Below are 18,847 nucleotides of genomic sequence, written 5' to 3'. Positions count from 1 at the left end.
CCCCCACCCCCCTCTGATCACAGCCCTTTCTGATCTGGTCTCCCCCCCCCCCCGCCCCGCCACCCCGAGGCGTAAGCTCCCAGGACGGCCCGTCTCAGAGGCGCCGCCACCGAGAGTGAACGGAGGGCACCGGGGCGGCAGTCGGTCGTCACCTTTATTGGGGCGCGCTCTGAGGAAGCGGTGGAGGCGGCGGCGGCCGGCCCGCTCCCGGCGGAGGCTGTCCTGGGCGGGGCGGGCGGGGGCCCTGGTGAGGGAGAACCCGCGTTCCCCCCGGTTGGGGAAGGAGGAGTCACACACGTGATACCAAACGCCACTTCCAGCGTCCCCGACGGCGACCGTGCCGGAGAGTGGACTCAGCAGTTCTCCCTGGGCAGCCCCCCTCCGGGGCGGTCCGGGCCGGGGGCCAGGTCCGAGGGGGGGCTCCGAGCTGGAGGGGGGCCGCGGGGCCCTAGCCGCTGGCCTTGGCGACCAGCCGCTCGAGCAGGCTCATCATGCGCTCCTGCAGCTGCAGGCCCTGCACCTGCAGCAGGCTCTGCTGGTCCAGCACACGGCGCACCTCCCGGCAGGTCTCCTCCACGGCACGGCCCAGCCGCCGCTGCTCCTCCAGCATGGCCTCCAGCAGCCGCAGCTTCTTCTTCTGCAGGTGGCAGCTCTGCACCTTGCGCTTCTTCGCTGGCCGCTCCTCCGACCTGGGGGCAGGGACAGCGACAGCGCGTGAGCGGCTGCCACAGAGCCCGGCCCCGGGGGGCCCCCGACCCTCCAGCGACCCCGCCGCACCAACGGGACACGGGGGCCCCGGGGAGCTCGGCCACCCGCTCAGCGCCCAGCAGCCAGACACTGAGAGGGCCACGGGGACCCAAATGCCCTTGGTCTGAGGGACGGGGACACCCCAAGCTCACTGGGCTGGGCAGGCAGGGCAGCTCGGGCCCGTGGGGGGCTCAGGCACCCCTGGGTGGAGCAGGTGCTGGGTGCTGCGGCTCCCCCACGGAGCCAGGGACCACCAGTCCCAGCTGGCCTTGGGGAGATGGGAAAACTGAGGCCCCAGGAAAACAGGGCCTGGGTCCCGGGCCCCTTCCTTTCCCAGCCTCCTGGAAGTGGGGGTGGGAAGGCAGGAGGATAGGCACAGGGTGGGTGTGGGGACCGTGGAGGCCTGGTGTCCCACCCCAGGACCGAAACCCCGGTGGACAGGCGGCAAAGTCAGCCCCGGCTGTGGCCCTCCCCGGGGCTTTCTGCTGTGAGGTTGCGGGCACCCCTGGCTGAATTGACCCCCACTGGTGGGCAGGGAGCTGCCCCATCCTCCCAGACCCCAGGGCCCTGCCAGTCCCCTGCTTCTGAGCAGTGACCCCGCCACCCCCAGGGGCGGAAAAGCAGGGCTCTCGGTCCCCCACTCCAGCCCAGGGGCCACACCGGGGCCACCGCGAGTCTCGGACCCCCTGGGCGGGGCCCACAGGAGCAGCGGGCAGGGATGGCAGGCTGCCCTGGCCACGCGGTCTGGCTGTCCACGAGGGTGCTTGTGTCTCGGGTCCCGGCTGAGAGGTCCCCACCAGGGAAGTAGCACTGGGCCAACCGAACAGCAGCCCCGACCCTGGGGGGTGTCAGAATCGAAGGGACCCCCCCCTCAGAGACGCCTCCCTTGCCCACTCCGTCTGACAGGCTGGAAAACTGGGGTCCAGGGGAGGGCCGGGCCACGGCTCAAGCGCACACCTCCCGTCCTCTCTGCTCGCCGGCCAACTCCTGCTCACCCCGGAAAACCCGCCCCGGATGCCCCCTGTCCCGGCGTCCCTGGCTCCCCGAGTGCCTGTCTGTGGGCAGCCTGACCAGGGCAGGGTGGCCAGGCAGGAGGCGCATGACGGACAGAGGGGGGACGGGCACCCCCTACAACTGGGTCCTGGGAGCACACTGAAGGCTCAGCCCCACACCCCCCGGACAGTGCAGCGAGAGGACGGGCCAGGCCGGCAGAGGCAGGGAAGAGGGACCCAGGGTGGGGGGGATCTGCTTGGGGGTGAGGGGGACCCAGAAGCAGAAGCCGACGAGCAGGTGGGGCAGGTGCCCAGGGGGCTGTGGGGGCCCCACGCCCGGGCCTGTGCTCCCCGACACTCCCAGCCACGCCTGGGGAAGCTACTGACGTGCCCCGCCCCCTCACCAAGGGGGACCGAGGCCCAGAGAGGTCAAGAACCTTCCACACAGCTCCAAGTGGTGCGGCCGGAGACAGAGCCAGTCCGGGCTGGGGCCGCCCGCCCGCCGAGGCCTCCCTGCCCCAGGCTGGCCCCTCTGCCGGCGGCAGGACAGGGGACACACTACCTGAACTTAAGGGACAGTGAGCTGGAGGAGCTGGAGGAGTGTCCGTCCTGGAGGTGGAGGCCGCCGTCGTAGGAGCACGGGTCATACGGTAAGTACAGAGGGGTGGACTTAGCCGACGGCGACAGGGACTCCTCGGTCTGGGACGCGGAGGGCCCCGGCGGCTGGCCGTCCGGCAGCTGGCCGTCGCCGGGCTCGGGGACCTTGGCCAGAATCCTATCAATGGCTAGGTAATAGGGCCAGTCGGGCGGGACGGACTCGCTATCTGTCATGCATTTTAATTTCCTGCAACGAGACACAAGAGCCAAGGGTGAGACACAGACCTCTCCCGCCCGCCCGTCCGGCCCCGCGGGGGCCCCGGGGGCCACACAGCGGGGGCAGCGGCAGCCGCTCTCGGGCAGAGGGGCCTCCCCAGAAAAGCCGGCCGGCTTCAGGGCCAGGTGCCCTGGACTTAGAAAGGTCGAGACTCGGGGCCTTGGCGGCTTTGGATGTTAAGAGCCCCAGCATGAACGAGGTCGTGACCTCGGGCCAACCCCGGCTGCGGCTCCACTCCCTACACTGCACGAGGACTGCTCCAGGGCCAGGGGGTCAGCGCAACAAAAGGTGTGACGCACACAGGAGTGCAGCATGCCGCGGTGCACAGACGTGAAGCACCGCAGCACGAGGAGCACGCGTGTCCGGGGAGGCCGCGTCGGGGAGAGGGAGCTACAGGGGTCAGGGGCACTGGCTTCAGGGCGTGGCCACTCCGGTCCGAGTCTGTCTCTCGTGCCCACCACTTTGCTGTGCAGCCTTGGGCGGGTTTCTTAACCTCTCTGAGCCTCCATGCTCCCATCAGTAAAATGGGGATGACCGAAGTGGGCTCCTCCCCTGGCTGTAGGCTGGGCTAATGAGACAACGCCCGGGGCCTGGCAAAGAGCCGTCCGAGAGCGCGTTGGCTGAAGGTGCCAGGAGACAGCGGGAGGCGGGGGGGAGGGGGGGGGCTGTCGCTCACACCGCCCGGCCCCCCCACTCAGATCTCAGGCCAAGGGTCTACACGGCCCAGCTCTGCCCACCACGGGCCCAAGCGCCACCCAGGCCCTGCGCCCTGCCCTCCCTGCACACAGGCCCCAGGCCCCAGGCCCCAGCCGTCCTCTGGAGGTAAGGGGTGGGGAGACGGGGCTGCCTGGGCGCTGGGCGGCCCCAGCCAGGCCAGGAAAGAGGCCACAAGGCAGGTGGGTGGGGTGAGGGGCCCTCTTCCCTGTCAGACCACGGGCCTCCCCCAGACCCGGCCCCAGCCTGTGCCCCGCCAGTGCCCGCCCCACGTGGGCCAGGGCTTCTGTGGAAGAGCACTCCACTCCGTCTTCCCCGTCATCTGCCGCCCGGAGGGCTGTGCAGACGTGGGGCCACAGCCGGGTGCCTCTCTGGAGGCCCCACACCAGGCAGCCCGCCGTGTGGGGGAACGAGGAAAGGCCCGCCCCAGCACGGGTGGCCCCAACTTCCAACAGGCCCCGGGCCCCGGAGCCAGCCCCCCTCAGGCCTGCTCATCCCGACGCCCTCCATATGCAAAGAGCGACTGAGAAGGACTAAGGGAGCCCTGCAGGGGGCGGGCCTGGGTGAGGACCCGGTGGGCCAGGCTGCTGGGGGCCGGCATGCCCCTCCCCTGCCCGGGCCTCAGCTGCTCCCCGGGTGGACGGGCAGGGCTGCTGCGGAAACTGCGACCCCCGCCCCAGGCCGCACCGTCGGCTCCTGGACCCGCAGACCGCCTGCAGGAGCGGAGCCGAGCCCCACCCCTGGGACCCACAGGCCCTCAGGGTGATGACAAACCACCGAGATCAGGGGCCGAGCTGCGCTGAGCTGTGGGAGCCGGACGCAGCCCCTGCCCACCCGGTGCTGCGGGGCCCTCCGCTCAGGGCTCCGCTCAGCCCCAGGGGCGCGGCCAGCCGCAGCCGGGCCTCATCGCCACCTCTTCCCCTCTCGGGTCTCACCTTCCTGGTCCGCTCGGCGGCATCCCACCGCCCTGCTGTGCAGAGCCAGGCCCGCCCGGCGGTCTGCAGGCCCCCCGGCTGGGTCGGGGAGCACAGGCCCAGGGGCGGTGGCTCGGGGGCCCGGGGGGCAGGGCTGACGGAGCCCTGGGCGGCGCCAGCAGAGACCAGGAGAGCTGCGACGGGTCCCAGCTGTGCCCCCCTGGGCCTCGCTCCCCTCGCCTGCCTGCTGGGAGTCTGCGCCCGGGGCTGGTGTCCGCCCTGTCTCGCCCAGTGAGCCCAGACACCACCCGCTTCCCGAGGGCGGTGGGTGCCCCGGGCCCCCTGCAGGCCGGCGGGCAGCCGTCCACCCAGGGCAGAGGCGGGGCGGCGGGCGCGGCCTACCTGTACTGGAAGGTCATGTTCGTGATCTTGATCTTGATCTCCTCGCCCAGCCGGCGCTCGCCAGTCATCTCCAGCAGCTTGCTGGCCATCTTCTCGTACACCCGGGCGTTGCGCTTGGTCTGCTTGAGCTCGTCGAAGAACTCCTCCCAGACGAGCAGCAGGCCGCGCATCTCGGCGTCGGTCCAGTTGCGGGCCCGCCGGTGCTTCTCCGCCTGCGGGGACGCCAGGCGCACGGGCACCTCGGCCGCGGCCATGCTGGGGCGCCTGCGGGGCGCGGGGCGGCCCACGGCCCGCGAGCTCCGTGCACGGGAGCCCCGCGCCGGGCAGGCAGCTCCGCACTCAAAATGGGGCCTACATCTGACAGGCAGGAATTTAGTTAAAAGCTTTTAAACGGGAAACGTCATTTTGATGTCACGTTTCCATAGCAACAGAGCAACTGCATAAGCTACAACAACAGAAACCTTTTAACTGAAAGCGCAGGAATCAGGGCCACTGTGACGGGCCATCAATATTGCGGCGGGCGGGCCAGGCTCCCGGCCCCGCCGCGGCCCCAGCTCCGCCACCGGGGCCTCGATGGCCGAGGCCACGTGGAGCCGGGCGCCCACACTGGTCCAGGCCGCCCCGGCCCCTGAGAGGGGGGGTCCAGGTCACAGCCCCTCCTCAGCCTGGTCCCAACTCATGCAGGCAGGCCAGCAGGGGGACCCCTGGAGACGCCCGAGAAGGGGAGTGGGGGCGGGCCAAGACAGGCGCTGGGGGGCTCATGGGGAGGGGGCTGGGGACACTGAGGGGACAAGCCGAGCCGGGGAGGGGCAGAGACGCCAGGGGCTGGAGAGAGCCGGGAACCGGCACCCTCAGGGTCCTGCCAGGGCTCCCCCGCCCGCTGCCCACGTGCAGGGTCCCGGGCACCATGCTCACGCTTCCACTACAGACGTGTGAATGCCCTGCGTCCCCTGCTCTGCCTGCCCCCCCCCCGAGTGCCCATTCCCGCCCTGCAGGGGGCGCTGTGGGCTGGCCTGGGGATACAGGGTGGGCTGAGCAGCCAGGGCCTGCCTGAGGCCGGGTGGCAGCTGGGAGCAGGGGAGCGGGGTGTGTCCCCCGCCCTGCACAGCCGCACCTCAGCCTGGCTCCTCTGCTCGGCACCCAGACCTGCCTCTCCCGCCGCCCTTGGCGCCCGCAGGGGAGGGTCCGGGAAAGGCTGGCTGAGCGACTGGTGAGCGGAGGAAGGGCCCAGCCTCCCGTCAGCCCTCAGCAACCACCCGGACTCGCCCGCGCACTCGCCGGCAGACTCCTGGTCGCTCCCCGCCGCCCTGTGCTGACGTCCTCCCGCTCAGGTCCTCTGGCTCCTGAGGTCCTCGCCCCCCCTCCCCTGCCAACAGACCGCGGGCTGCCCACTTAATGCCCCCTGCAGCGGGGTGACCCAGTGAACACCACACCCGCATGTGGGCTCTCCCGGGGAGGGGGGTCTGGCACTGTAACTAATCCCCATTTTCAGGCAACAAGCCCGAGGCTGGAGAGGTGAGCTCACCCCACAGGCCAGGGGTCGGCCAGGCCTGGAAACCAGGCAGGCTGGCCCGGAGCTGGGCTGGCGAGGTGACAGGCTGGAGGGACAAGGCCACTCCTCCCCTGATGTGACCAACGCAGCCTGCTGAGCCCCCTGATGACACTCCCCACAGTCTCAGGGGGTCTCCTGGGACCCCGGTGCCGACCCTGGGACAAGGCGGCCACCTGTACTGGCCAGGGCCCCTCCCCCTCCTCAGCGGGCCTCTCAGGCTCCTCCTGACGCCCTGAGGGCCAGGGACATGGACACGGGCCCCAGCACTGTGGAGGCGTAAGGGGGGAGGGTACAGCGAGACAGACCGCACTGGGGTGGTGACCACAGGGCGGGGGTGGGCCTGCCCAGTGCGGGGGCTGGAGGGCCGAGGTCCCCTCCAGGCAGCCACAGGCAGGAGACCAGGGCAGGGGAGCCCGTGGGGACATAGGGGAGAACGTGCCACTGAAAGGCATCACCATTCGACCTTGAGAGGTAAAAGCCCGTGGCCAGTCAGCACGAGCCCATCACACCTGCTAGACAGGCCAGGTGGTGCCCGGGAGTCGCCCCAGGGACCCTGCCTCTCCCCCTCGGGGGACTGGGGCGGCCTTAGGTCCGGAGGTGCCCAGGGTGGGCTGCCCCCCACCCTGCAGTCACAGCTGGAAGGGCCGTGGGGCAAGGTGGCCAGCCTACGTGTGGGCGGGGTCTCAGGGCAGGGTCCTCAGCAGACACCTGGTCCTGCCGCCCGCTCCCGGGAGAGCCCCACCCTCCCTGGGCCTCAGGGGTCGCTGGTGATCCGGGGGACGCCCCCCGCCCGGCCCTGCAGCACCGCCTGGGACGGGCGCGCCCTCCTTGGGGCCCGGGTGCCGGCCGCACTCAGCAGTGTCTGCAGAGCGCACGACTGGCAGCCCCCTCCTCGGGCGCCCGTGAGCGGCGCCGCCGCCGCACGGAGCACACGCAGCAGGTCTGCGGAGGCACGCGTGTCTCAGGGCGCGGACGTGCGGGGCCTGTCGGAGCGGCCCCGTCGGTCCCCGTGGGAGCTTCCGCCGGGGCCCGCTGTGTGTGGGTGGGGGAGCCTGTGACCTGGCGGCCGTGGCGGGGGGTGGGGGGTGCCCATTAGAACCCCGCTGGGACGGTCGTCCCCCTCGTCAGCGCTGCCGACGGGGTCAGGACCCGACGTTCTTGGGGGGGGCGGGGTCTGCAGGAGGCCGCGGGCACGTCGCCACGTCTCGCTGAGAACGTCCTTCCCTCGGCGGTCAGGCTGGTTGGGGCCGTGCCGTGTCCCCCCCGCAGGGCCGCCAGGACGGAGGTGGGCGGCCGGGGCAGGCCCGTCCGGCTGGGCACGGAAGCGCGTCTCCTCGGAGACGGGCCGCTGCCCCCGCCGCGTGTGGGCAGGCGGCCCTTCCGGCCGCCCGGTGCCCTTCCCTGCCGCTCCCTCCCACGCCCCCACGAGTGGTGTCCTTCTGGGGGACCCGAAGGACGCTGACCCGCCCCCAGGCCCCGAGTGTGGCACCCGCAGGCTGCACCCTAATGCGTCCCCAGACACATCCTGCTGGGTTCGTCCGAGCTCTGGTAGGCGGAGGGGGCTGTGGGTGGGGCAGCCCCTGCTGTGGGGCGGGTGGGGGCTGCTGTCGGCCAGCGGGTCGCACTCTGAGTAGCGGGAAGAGCTGGGCCGCGGGCCACCACGGGCTTGGTGCGCTCTGGTCGGGGGGGCGGAACGAGTGTCCTTCTAGCCTGCACTGTCCCTGGGCTGCGGCCCGAGCTCAGCGGGGAGGGGCCTGCTCAGAGCGGCGACAACGGGAGGTGGCCCCGAGGACTCGGGCCGTGCTGCCCCGGGAGCCTGCCGCGTTCCCATGCGGTGTCGGGGCCTCCTCTCCCCGACTGCTTCCAGGAGCACCCGGCTGTGGACGGTTGTGCGGCCCCACTTCTGCCGCGGTGGTCTCGCTCTGCGGGGGGCAGGGCTGTGATGGGCTCACCCGGGGCCCGGCCCAGGCCGGACCGCCCGCTTCCGAACGAGGCGGGGAGGGCTGACCTGAGAATCGTGTGTAAGTTTTTATGCTGCTGCGAACACTGTGCATCTGAATTAAAGGGAACATCAAACCCTGGGCCATGCAAGGCCTGCTTTGCTTCTGCAGACCCCGGGACATGCGGGGGGAGCAGGGGGCTCCCGCGCCGTAGCCCTCGGGGGAGACCCTGCATCGGGTTGGTGGGGACGTGGCCCGCAGACCCCGGCACGGTGGTCCTTCTGCCCAGCAGTCTCGGCTGCCGCTGCCCGCCGGCTACATGAGACGATGCCGTTACACACGGGCCAGCTCCCACGCTGCCCCAGGGCCCTGGAGGGACGGCGGGGCAGGCACCGGGGCTGTGGCCTGATTCCTGCCCGCCAGCCCGCCCGCGCTCCTGGGCTGTGCTGCGTGGCCGTGCTGCGGGCCGCTGGAGCCGGTGCTCCCTCCCACCCGAACGGCGGCTGCTCCGTGGTCCCCGCAGGAGCCTGTGCCCGTGGCACTGGCGGGCCGGCCGCCCCCGGGTGCCTGGGCCCTCGGCACTGGGAATCCCGGGCACAGGAGTCTGCACCCATCCCACACAGAAAACCGGGGCCGGGAGCTGTCCCCTCCCAGCAGGTGCCCTGGAAGGTTGGCTGGTGTCCCACGGGCCGCAGTCCAGTGGGGGTGGCCCTCGCGGGCCCCTGGCAGTGCCAAGTCGGCCTTGAGGTGGGTGCCTGGACAGACGGCGGAGCCTGGGCCCGGCCTCAGGGCTCCTGAGACTTCCTGGTGGCTCCGTGTCCCCACCCCCACGAGGCACAGGGGTGGTGAGAGTGTTTGGCGGACAGGCCATGTGGCCAGAAGCTCTCAGCTCAGTTGCTCTGAACATTCGACGGGGGTGGCTCCACCTCCCAAGTTCATCTTCTCTGCAGCACAGGAACGCCAGGGCCTGTGGCCTCGCCCTTCAGGGTCACCTGAGCTCCCCCCCCCCTCCCCACCAGGGCCGAGCCTGGACAGCTGACAGCAGCTGGCACCCCTGCTGTTCCCGAGGAGAGCCCCTCCCCCCCGTGCCCTGGGAAGCAGCGGCCGAGCCCCTGGCGGGTGGGGGCGTGTCTGCGGCAAGCTGCTGACTGGTCGGTCGCTGAGGCAAAGGGAGAGACCCTCTTCTCGGGCAGCCCCTGCCCCTGCTCCAGCTCCTGGAGACCCCCTGCGTGTGTGGGATGTGCACCAGGCCCGGCCTCCTCATGGCCCCTGGCAGCCGGGTGGGCCCCCTGCACAAGGTGGGGGCCAGGGCCCCGGGGGTGCAGTGTTCCGCCGCTGCTTCTCGGAGCCGCCCAGACTTGGGCACCACAAGCACCCCCCGAGGTTTCCAAGGGCTTCCCGGCCTCTGCAGCCCAGCTCTGCCTCCGGTTGGATGGCTCGTGCACTGCCCTCCAAAGCAGGACAGCCAGGGTCCACCCTGATGGCCACCTCTTGTCACAGCCACCCCTCTAGGGGCTCTGGGGTTCCCAGGCCCTTCCCGAACATGGGGAGGGGGCAGGAAGAACCACCAGCCAGACCACCACTTGCCCTGGCCCAGGGGGCACTTGAGGCCAGGGTTGGGGCCTGCCCACAGGGCGGAGGACTGGAGGTGAGGGTCTGGGGCCCTGGCACACGCAGGGGAAGGGTGGGGGTTCCAGCACAGCACCCCTACAGGCCCCTGCCACCGCCACCCAGCTGGGACTTGCCCCCACACCCCCTGAATTTCCCTGTGTCCAGGCTCCCCTGCCCCACGAGACAGGCCTGAGGCATGGCTGCCTGAGACCCCTCGGGCTGCTGCTCCCTGTCAGGGGCTCCCGTATCGGTCCCCCAGTCCTACACAGACTGGGCTGAGCGTCGGTCTGTGTGGGGACCAGGCCTCCCCGCCGTGGCCTGACTGCCCCTTCTCCCTGCAGGGTCAGCCAGACGCCCGGCCGGCCCTGCGCTCAGCCCCCCTCCTGCAGAGGCCGAGGGTCCCAGCAGGCCACGCGGCCGTGCCGAGTTACGGGGTCCCTCCCCAGCCCAGAACAGAGAGCCCCCCCAGCTCTTCCTTTCCCTTGGGGGCTCAGCATGGATGCTCTGCTTCCGGATCCCGGGGGTCCCCCTCTCCAGGGCTTCCCGAGGGGACAGTTGGAGACAGTTGGACTCCCCCGGACAAGCAAGTGGAGGATCACCTGGGTGCCGGGGCCCTGAGCACAGCAGTGGTGCCCCCGAGGCCGCTGCCCCTGGAGGCACTGTGACCAACTATCCTGGTGTCAGCCCAGACTGGGATTCTGGGGCAGCAGCACGTCCCGACGGTCACCTGCCAGACTCAGCCAGAGCTCCAAGGCCACGCCCCACGCCTGGGCCCTGCCCCCCGTGCTGCGAGCAGCCCCGCCCAGCTGTGGTGCCAACTCGGGGCCCCTGGCGCAGGGCCGTTGGGCAGGCTCAGCTCCGGGCCCCATGTTGCGAATGAGGGGTGGCCACGGAAACCCAGGAGCCCAGGGGTGGGAGCCCCGAGGGGGCGGCCCCAACTCTGCATCACCGCGCTCCTTCTCACGGTGTTTCTGGTGAGACGCCGCCCCAGGGACACAGGTGGCCAGGGCCACGTGACTTCAGAGCCACCGGAACCTGGGGCCACCCACACTCTGGCGGGTTCTCTAGGAAAAAGCTGGGGGGGGGGCGGGGGGAACGGGAGGCCACGGGACCGAGGCAGGGGGCCTTTCTCCTGCGCCCGAACTGTCCCCTGGCCAGGGCTCTGCTGGGACCCTGGGAAAACCCGGGGGCTGCTCTGCGGAGGCCCACGGCCTCCCTGGGCATGCGTCGGCCACGGGCCAAGGCCTGCAGGGAAGGCGGGAGGGGGGAGCAGCCCTGGGGTGGGGGCAGCAAGCCGGGCTGGGCGGGAGCCCTGTGCAGCCCACAGCGGGCAGTGAGATGCCAGGGACCCTGCCCCAAGTCTCCTCCGCAGACGCCCAGAGTTTCACAATCACGCCCCACCTCCCACCCGGGGCCCCCCAGCCCCACCGGCACCGGGTGCCGAGCAGGCAGGGCCTCCTAGTCGACTGCCGGCAGAGCCCCCCACCCCCCCGCCGCCTGGCCCCGCCGCCAGGCTGAGCTCCGGGCCAAGGCCCAGCTGGCTCTCCCGGCCTCCTCTGCGTGGGTACTGTGACTCCTTGGAGCCTGAGCACAGAGAGCCAGCCCAGGGGCCCGGGCCTGGGTGGAGGTGACAGTCGGAGGGGCCAGGGGCTGGCCAGCCGCTGCCCGGCCCCGTCTCTCCCTGCCCCTACGGGTGGAGCTCCGTCACCAGGTGTGATGGGCTCTCCTGGGCTGGCAGGTGGGCCGGCACGTGGGCCGAGTGGCTGAGGCGGCACCGGGGTCTGTCTCCGACAGGAGCTCAGATGCTGAGTCTGCTCTTGCCCAGAGCAGGGGCGCACCTACAGGGCGTCCGGGCCATGCACGGGTCTGGGCCCCCGGGTGCAAGAGAGGTCCCGTGGGAAGGGGGTCCCTAGGCAGATGGCAGCCCAGAGCCAGCTGGGGACAGGTGCCGGGAGAGGTCAGGGCCGGTGGCTCTGGGTACACAGAGGCCGCTCACAACCAGGTGGCTGGCCTGGTCAGTGCGTGGCCCGGGAGACCGCCCTCCCTCTCCCGGTGGTGCCCCAGGAAGAGGGGCCTGAAGAGGCCGCTGCGAGCCCTGGGTGGGGCCGCGTGCAGGGTCTGGGCAGCCGTTCGTGCGGAATCGGTGCTGCATTCCGGTCTAGGCGACGGCACAAGAATGGAGGGATTGCGGGGAGGGGGGGGGGGGCGGCGTGCTGAGGAGTTGGGTGCTGGGAGCCGCTGGGCGGAAGGAGCGGTGCAAGGAGAGGAGGGCCTGGGTGCTCCCTCCCTCGGGGCTGCGGGGCTGCACAGATGTCACGCGGGCATAGGAAAGTACCTTAAAATTAATCTCTTTACTGGTACAATTAAGCTTTAAGTCCTGAGAAGAAACCAGGAGGGGAGTGTGGTGCTGGGCCCATGCTCCCCGCCCCCTGTGCGCCCGGCCAGGGGCGGCGGTCCCCCCGCAGGGTGTCCTGGGCCAGGAGCAGCTGCGGCGGGTCCCGTGGGCCAGGCGGGCGCCCGGAGGAAGGTGCACACTCGCTGGCGTCGACACTGGCTCCACGGAAGGGCCGGCCGAGCGCCGCTGGGGCCTCCTGTGGGGACTGGGGCCCGGCCCGCACGCGACTGCCGTGAGCCCTGCGCGGCCTCCCTGGGGGAGCGTGGCCACCTGGTCCCGAGCCCGGCCCCGTCTGGTGTCCCCGGGAGCTCAGCATGAGGCCTCCTTGTGGACGTTCTGCAAACAAGCCAGCAGCCGCTGGTACGGGGTTCCCGGCGCGGCCACCACCTCGAACACGGACTGGAAGGCCCGGCGGTCCAGCTCCTCCTCAATCTGGTGTCTGTAGAAGTCCGTGGCCACCAGGCAGAAGAGGTTCACGTCCACCTGCTCCAGCCTGCCCATCCTGCTGATGACGTGGGGGAGGCTGCGGGGGCGTCAAGGAACAAGGCTGCGAGTGTGGGGTGCCCCACGAGGCCCACGGACGGGCAGGGCGGGCCTGGGCCTGGGCCACGCCAGCAACCACCGCCCCACCTCAGCTCCTGCTTGAGCCCACGCCGGCTCCCGGGAGGCCGCCCCTGTCTGGCGGGAAGGCAGCGTGCCCAGCAGAGGAAGGGTGGGGCAGGCAGGAGGGGCTGGCCAGGGAGGCCGTTCCCCTGGGCAGCACTCAGCTGGCCTGGCTCCCCACACGCATGCACTGCTGACCAGTGCTCCCGCGCCCCCTGTACCTGCAGACCGAGGGCAGAGGTGTGGCCACCCCCCGCGCCAGGGCGGCTGTCCGCTCAGAGGCTCTGGGGAGCCCCCTCTCAGCAGCCAGCACTTCTGGGGTGGGAGTGGGGTCTTGAGCCCTTGCCCGAGGGGACGGCAGAGGGCACAGTGACAGAGGATGACAACCAGCAGCAGCAGCAGCCGGCTGCAGAGCCCGGCAGGGCACAGGAGGGTCTGCAGGGACCTCCGCCCCACCCCCCCCGGCCCCTCCCAGTCGGTGCGCTGAGCGTGCTGTCCTGTGTCCTTGTCATCGCTTCACTCCCTGGGGCTTAACGGAAATGCCAACTGGACAGCAGCGTGGGGATGGGCAGGGCTACACCCCCAGCCCAGCCCGGGGCGCAGGAAGGATACACTGCTGAGACCCACGGGCTGGTGGACGCGCTGACAAAGAAGCAGGAGAGGCTCCACACGGCCATGGCGACCGGGGCCCTCTGCGTGAAGTTGGAGAGCGACAGCATGACCCAGTCCCGCACCATGGAGGACTGCCCCGTGCTGTGCAGGGTCTGGAACACCTGGGGGGAGGGCTGCGCGTCAGGGGGCGGGGCCCGGGGCAGCACAGCCCGCCCACACCCGGCAGACCCCCGCTCGGCACGCCCCGCCCCCGCCCCTCACCTGGTATACCACGGTGGCCATGAACTGCGGGTAGGGCTGCTGGTTGGACAGGAACTCCCCGATGACTTTGTTCATGACGTCTTGGGGCGGGAAGAAGTCATCCAAGAACTGCGGGAGGATCCGCGCCACCACGCGGGCTTCGCAGGGAAAGCCTTTCCTGATCCTGGGAGGGGGGAGGGGCCGTGTCAGGGCCCGCCCCCCGCCCCGCCCCACGTCGGACGCGGCAGCACTGCGGTCCGGGGCTTTCTCCTCGCCGGACCTCTCCGCACCCCCGCAGTCTGCACGTGGGCGACATCTCTCTGGATGCTAGCGCTCAGCCCTCCGTGCCGCACCGCACACAGACACCTGTATGCGCCCAAGGCCCGTGCCTCCTTCCAGACGCGACCAGTCCGCTGCCTGCGCACCCAGCGCGCAGCTCTTCCGCCAGCCAGTGTCCCCGTCCAGAGCAGCGGGCTGAGCGCCTACTGAACCGTGTCCCTGGGCTGCGCTGGGGTGGACGCCCACGAGGCCGGCGCCCCGCCTGCGGCCCCGGGGCCTTCCCAGCACGGGTGGAGAGGGAGCACCGACTGCACACGCCCTCTCACACGTGGACGCGGACTGCGTCTCGCAGCTTCCCGGAACTCCCCGTCTGCCCAGAGCGGACCGGCGTGCCTGGCTCTGTGCCCTCTCGGGACCCGCTGACCCAGTGACGGCCCTAGGGCAGCGCCGGCCTCCCCCAGGCCACACCCATCACGCCCCTGGACTCACGGGGCGGGGCAACGCTCAGGGCCCTGTCTGGCAGGAAAGCCCGAGGGGGCTCACCGCCCACTTTCCAGAACAGGCAAGCGGGGCAGGCCCTGCCACGGCACACGGCGCGGGGAGTGGGGCTTAGCCCCCTCAGAGGGGCGGGTGCCAGCTGGCTGATGCGTCCGGGGTCTGCCGCACGCCATCCTGAGGTGGCTCCGCGGCGATGCCGCCCTGCGGCCGGAGGATGACCGTGCGAGCTGCTGGGGCCACGGGTTCCCATTCCCCGGGGGCGGCCGGGTCTGACAGGCTCTCTCGTCGCTGCTCAGGCCCCGAGCCCCGCCCACCTCGGTCTCACTGACGGCCCCTGCAGACCCCCACACCACTGAGTGCTGCCGCCTTTGGGGCCGGTGGGCGGGCAGCCCGGGAGCCGGTCAACTACCCTCTCCTGAGTGCTGGCGTCCCAGAAGCGCCCGCTCCCGCAGAGCCCTGAGCCAGGGCGCACTCGGCCCAGATGTGCCCTGCCAGGCGAGAGCGGGAAAGACCGCAGTGGCCGGGAGGGCGGCAGACGCCGGCTCGGGGCAGCGGTGGGCGCCCTCCTCACCTGTCAAAGAGCACGGACACGCGCTCCATGGCCACGATCACGGACTCGCTGTCAGGGGCGGCAGGGCTGGGCTCGGAGGTCCGGCCCGGACTGACCTTCTCCTTCCCTGAAACGGACGGTTCGGAGCTGCTGTGGGGTCTGAGGGACGGGGGGGCTGCGGGGTCAGCCCCCCCCAGCTCACCCAGCAGTTCAGGGGCGCCGTGCGGGGGCCGGGAAGCAGGTGAGGGAGCCCTGGTGGCAGCCCCCCCACCCCGCCCCCTGCCCCGAGGGCGCAGCCACCACCCTCAGACCCGCTCCCCGGGCAGGCCTGCCTCCCGCACGGCGCTGCGGCCCGGCGCTAGGCCTGGACGCCCTCAGAAGCGCTCACCTGTGTACATGCAGGTGAGCATCAGGCCCAGGGCGGCCATGGCCCGGTGCGGGCTGTGCACGTTCACCCGGTCCACGCTGAGCTTGACCAGGGACTCGGCGTCCAGCCGGGAGAGCTGCTCGGACAGCAGGAGGCGCTCCAGGCCCCGCAGGACGCAGTGGTAGACGGCGGACGGGGTGGACTCCTCGCTCCCGGCCAGCATCACCCCGCACATCTGCACGGGGAGGGCGGCGCCCCGGCTCAGGCGCCTGCCCCAGGCCCACCCTCCCAGCGGTCCCACCCCGGTGGGGAGAGGCCGGGCCGCCCACCTGTATGATGGACGCAGAGAACTCGGGCCCCACGTCCAGCGGGTAGTTCTCCACCAGGTAGAAGGCGGTGGCGCACATCACCAGCACGTGCTGCTGGCTGTGCACGTTCACGCAGCTGCGGGCGGCAGGCGGCAGCCCCGCTCAGACACACACGCGGGTGCCGCCGGCCGGGGTCCCTGCGTCTGCAACCCCGCCACTGTCCCCGCGGGAAGGGTGCCCGCGCGCGGTCTGCCCAGGGCCCGCCCCCACTCACTGGGCGGCGCCTCGCAGGCTGGAGAGGAGGTGGTCGCAGACGACGGGGATAAGCTGCCTGGCCGTGTCATCCAGGAGGTCGCACTCCAGCACGTACAGCACGCCGTGCAGCGCCCCCGTCTTGCAGGGCAGGTGGCTGCTCCGGAGCGTGCTCTCCAGCAGCCGGCTGACCGGCTCCGCCACCGCCTTGTCCTGCGCACAGGCCGGAGCAGCGGCTAGACCCCGCAGATGCGGAGCGCCCCCGTGGGAGACGGCGAGGCGCTGCCGCCTGCGGGTGCCCTCTGAGGGGCCCGCCTGCAGGGCTGCCCTCTGGGACCCCGGGTGTCGGGAGGGCCCCCAGCCCCGCCTGTCTGAGCGGGCAGCGTGGTCTGTGCTGACACCCCTCCTCCGGGGGCCTGGGGTTTGGGGTGAGCCAGGCAGGGGCCTGCGGGACCGGCCCCCAGGAGAGCCCCGGCTCTGAGTCTCGAGGGGCCTCCCTGGTGCACACACCCCACGTGCTGCCGCAGCGTGTCCCGTGCGACTCCAGGAGAGGGTTCTGGACGCTGAGCCGTCTCCTCTGGACTGGCCCCGGGCCCCGCCCCCCTCCCCGGTGTGGCCCTGCGTCCTGTCACTCATCGACCCCGGCCACGGCTACGGCCGAGCCTGCGAGGCCCGAGGCGCAGACCCAGGTGGTCCCGGGGCCCCGACCGTCATCTGCACACACCGCTGTCAGCGCCGCTCGTCTCGGCTCCTCGGACACAGCGAGGGACGTGGGCACCTCCACACCGAGCTCTTCCCCCCAAGGAGACTCCACAGACCGCACAGTGCAGACGGGTGGCAACAGTTGGGGTTCACAGAGCAGCCCCCAGGAGAAGGGCCCCCCAGGCTCATTCCTCTAAAGCAGCAGGACCACGCGGCCCCCAGGACCTCTGCCCCCGTGTCCCTGCATCGGGTGGTCCTCCCTGGCACCCACAGACTGACGGACACCTGCAGGAAACTGCTGCCGCCCGTATCCCCAGGGCCCAGCTCTACAGGCAGCACCAGGGGCGCAGCGGGGGACAGCGACCTCACAGGAGGGGAGGTGGAGGGCGCTCCTGTGGAGGGAGCACCGCTGCCCGCCCCCGTACTGCTCCCCTGCACAGGCTGGGCCTGAGGGAGGCCCCGGCCCACCGAAGCACTGAGGAGTCCCTGACCTCACCCTGCCTGTGGCCCCTCTTCAGAGCCACAACCCCTTCCCGCCGCGAGGAAGGGCACCCCCGCTGCCGCTCAGCGCGGAGTCCCACAGACACCGAGCACCCGCCTGGTCCAGCCGCTGTGACGGGCCTCCCCGCCTCCCCCCGCCCCCGAGGGCGCAGGCTGTGACGGCCGTGCTCTCAGAAGGAGCCCATGCACCGCTGTCCCCGGTCCCTGGGCGGGGCGCCCGGGCAGGGGGCACCGGGACTGGGGGTGCCTGCGCTGGGGCTCTGGCTCGGAGGAAGGAATTCTAGGGAAAAGAGAGTCGGGGGCCGACGTGGGTGCCCCCTCCACCTCCATCCTGAGGCCCGGCAGCAAGGTGGTTACCAGCCTGGCCTCAGCCTCCAGGGCACACGGGACCCCGGGGGGCCTCGCTGGGGCAGACCCTGGGGAGGGCTGGCGCCCCGTGGCCACTCTCCTCCCCCAGCAGAGCTGCCATCCTCCGCCGGGCTCCGGGCCCGCTCACGCGTCCGTGTGTCTGAGTGGTGGACACCCTGTGTGGGGCGGACCACACGGAGAGGGGCCGAGTCCTGACCCGCCACGGGCAGGAAAGGGGGCTCTGAAGAAGGCCCGTCTGCCTTGCGGTGACAAAGACTGCAAGACCCACGTTTCGGGCTGGGAGCGCAGGGTGGCTGTGCCACGGGCGTCCCCGGAGGGGGGCCCTGTCGGCAGGAAGCACAGGGTCCGCAGCCCGTCAGAGGAGGGGGCTCGGGCACCGCCGGCTGCTGTGGTGGGAGGAGTCCCATCGGCATCACCCACACCATCCAGCCCTGGGCAGGCGCTGCCGTGAGGACCTGACTACCCATCGAGGGGCACGGGAGCCCTAGGGCGGGGTCTGCCCCGCCGGGACGCTTCACGGGGCCCCGCAGAGAGCCCCTCAGTGCCGCACGTTCACTGTGGACCTGCAGGCAGACCTCCCGAGGCTGCGGCTGCACCCTGGACACCCGGCCACCGTGCGGCCGCCCCGTGCGCTCCCGCTCACCATTCCGAGGACAGCAGCCGCCTTGCAGGTGGCCGGCACCAGGTACTGCAGGAGGATCTCGTCCTCGGACGGGTGCGCCCTCCGCAGCTCCGTCAGCGTCAGGTACATCATCTCGAACTGGCTGCGCTCCGTGAACAGGTCGGACACCACCAGGAGCTGGGGACGGGAGAGGGCCGCGCTCTCAGGGCAGCGCAGGCAAGTGGGTGCCGGGCATCCCCAAGCCCTGACCGCGCAGGGAGATCGGCAAACACCGAGGCCCGCGACACAGTGCGAGCTTGCAGCCCGAGGGCGCCCTGGGCACCGCCTGCTGCAGAGCGCCCGAGCCGGATGCGCCCTGGCTGCTGCGGCCACGCACGAGCCCCTCGTCCGCCAGGTCAGGAACGCCCAGGCCCTGCCGACCTCCAAAGCCTCAGGACGGAGGAACTGTTCCGGACATAAACGCCTCACCAGTGGCTCTCTGTCTCTCTAGAAACGTCTCCTTCTGCAACATTCGGCTCTTCCCTCGACACCTAATCAACACGTCCGCGAGGCGTGAGGGCCCTGGGCTCTGGGAGGGCGTGCGAAGGGGGCCTGCAGGGGACCCCGGGCTCGCCCGCTGAAGCTGCTTCCGTAACAACACTAGACCTCACTCCCCTTTCCTCTCCTGCTCCCCCCAGACACGGGGTGCTGTCTCCAAAAGCTGCCTGACGGTGCCGGACCGAGTGCAGACATGAGAGTCAGCTGTTCTCTGAGAGCTAGGCGCTGAGGACACTTGCAATAACATAAAATAGTTCTCTTCTCAA

The 18,847-nt window shown here is 71.3% G+C and overlaps 2 protein-coding genes across 2 annotated transcripts in view; both read right to left on the bottom strand.

Annotated features, from left to right (window-relative positions):
* Window positions 1-428: 428 nt before the first annotated feature.
* Window positions 429-5,198, bottom strand: MSANTD1 (Myb/SANT DNA binding domain containing 1). The gene is made up of 3 exons (XM_028503763.2): window positions 4,644-5,198; window positions 2,302-2,583; window positions 429-689 (listed from the first exon to the last, which is right to left on the bottom strand). Exons 1-3 carry the CDS (start codon window positions 4,895-4,897, stop codon window positions 449-451), a joined length of 777 nt encoding a protein of 258 aa, XP_028359564.1. The 5' UTR covers window positions 4,898-5,198; the 3' UTR covers window positions 429-448.
* Window positions 5,199-12,078: 6,880 nt separating this feature from the next.
* Window positions 12,079-18,847, bottom strand: part of HTT (huntingtin) — a 91,097-nt gene continuing 84,328 nt past the window's right edge. Inside the window, exons 60-67 of the mRNA XM_028503844.2 lie at window positions 18,066-18,221; window positions 15,873-16,063; window positions 15,620-15,734; window positions 15,312-15,525; window positions 14,945-15,050; window positions 13,618-13,780; window positions 13,357-13,517; window positions 12,079-12,664 (exon numbers count right to left, since the gene is read on the bottom strand). Coding sequence (XP_028359645.1) covers window positions 12,451-12,664; window positions 13,357-13,517; window positions 13,618-13,780; window positions 14,945-15,050; window positions 15,312-15,525; window positions 15,620-15,734; window positions 15,873-16,063; window positions 18,066-18,221 — 1,320 coding nt within the window. The 3' untranslated portion in view covers window positions 12,079-12,450. The remainder of the gene's footprint in view (window positions 12,665-13,356; window positions 13,518-13,617; window positions 13,781-14,944; window positions 15,051-15,311; window positions 15,526-15,619; window positions 15,735-15,872; window positions 16,064-18,065; window positions 18,222-18,847) is intronic.

Source organism: Phyllostomus discolor, chromosome 1 (assembly GCF_004126475.2).
Source record: "Phyllostomus discolor isolate MPI-MPIP mPhyDis1 chromosome 1, mPhyDis1.pri.v3, whole genome shotgun sequence".
NCBI classification, from domain to species: Eukaryota; Metazoa; Chordata; class Mammalia; order Chiroptera; family Phyllostomidae; genus Phyllostomus; species Phyllostomus discolor.
This window is presented reverse-complemented; position numbering and strand designations above follow the sequence as displayed.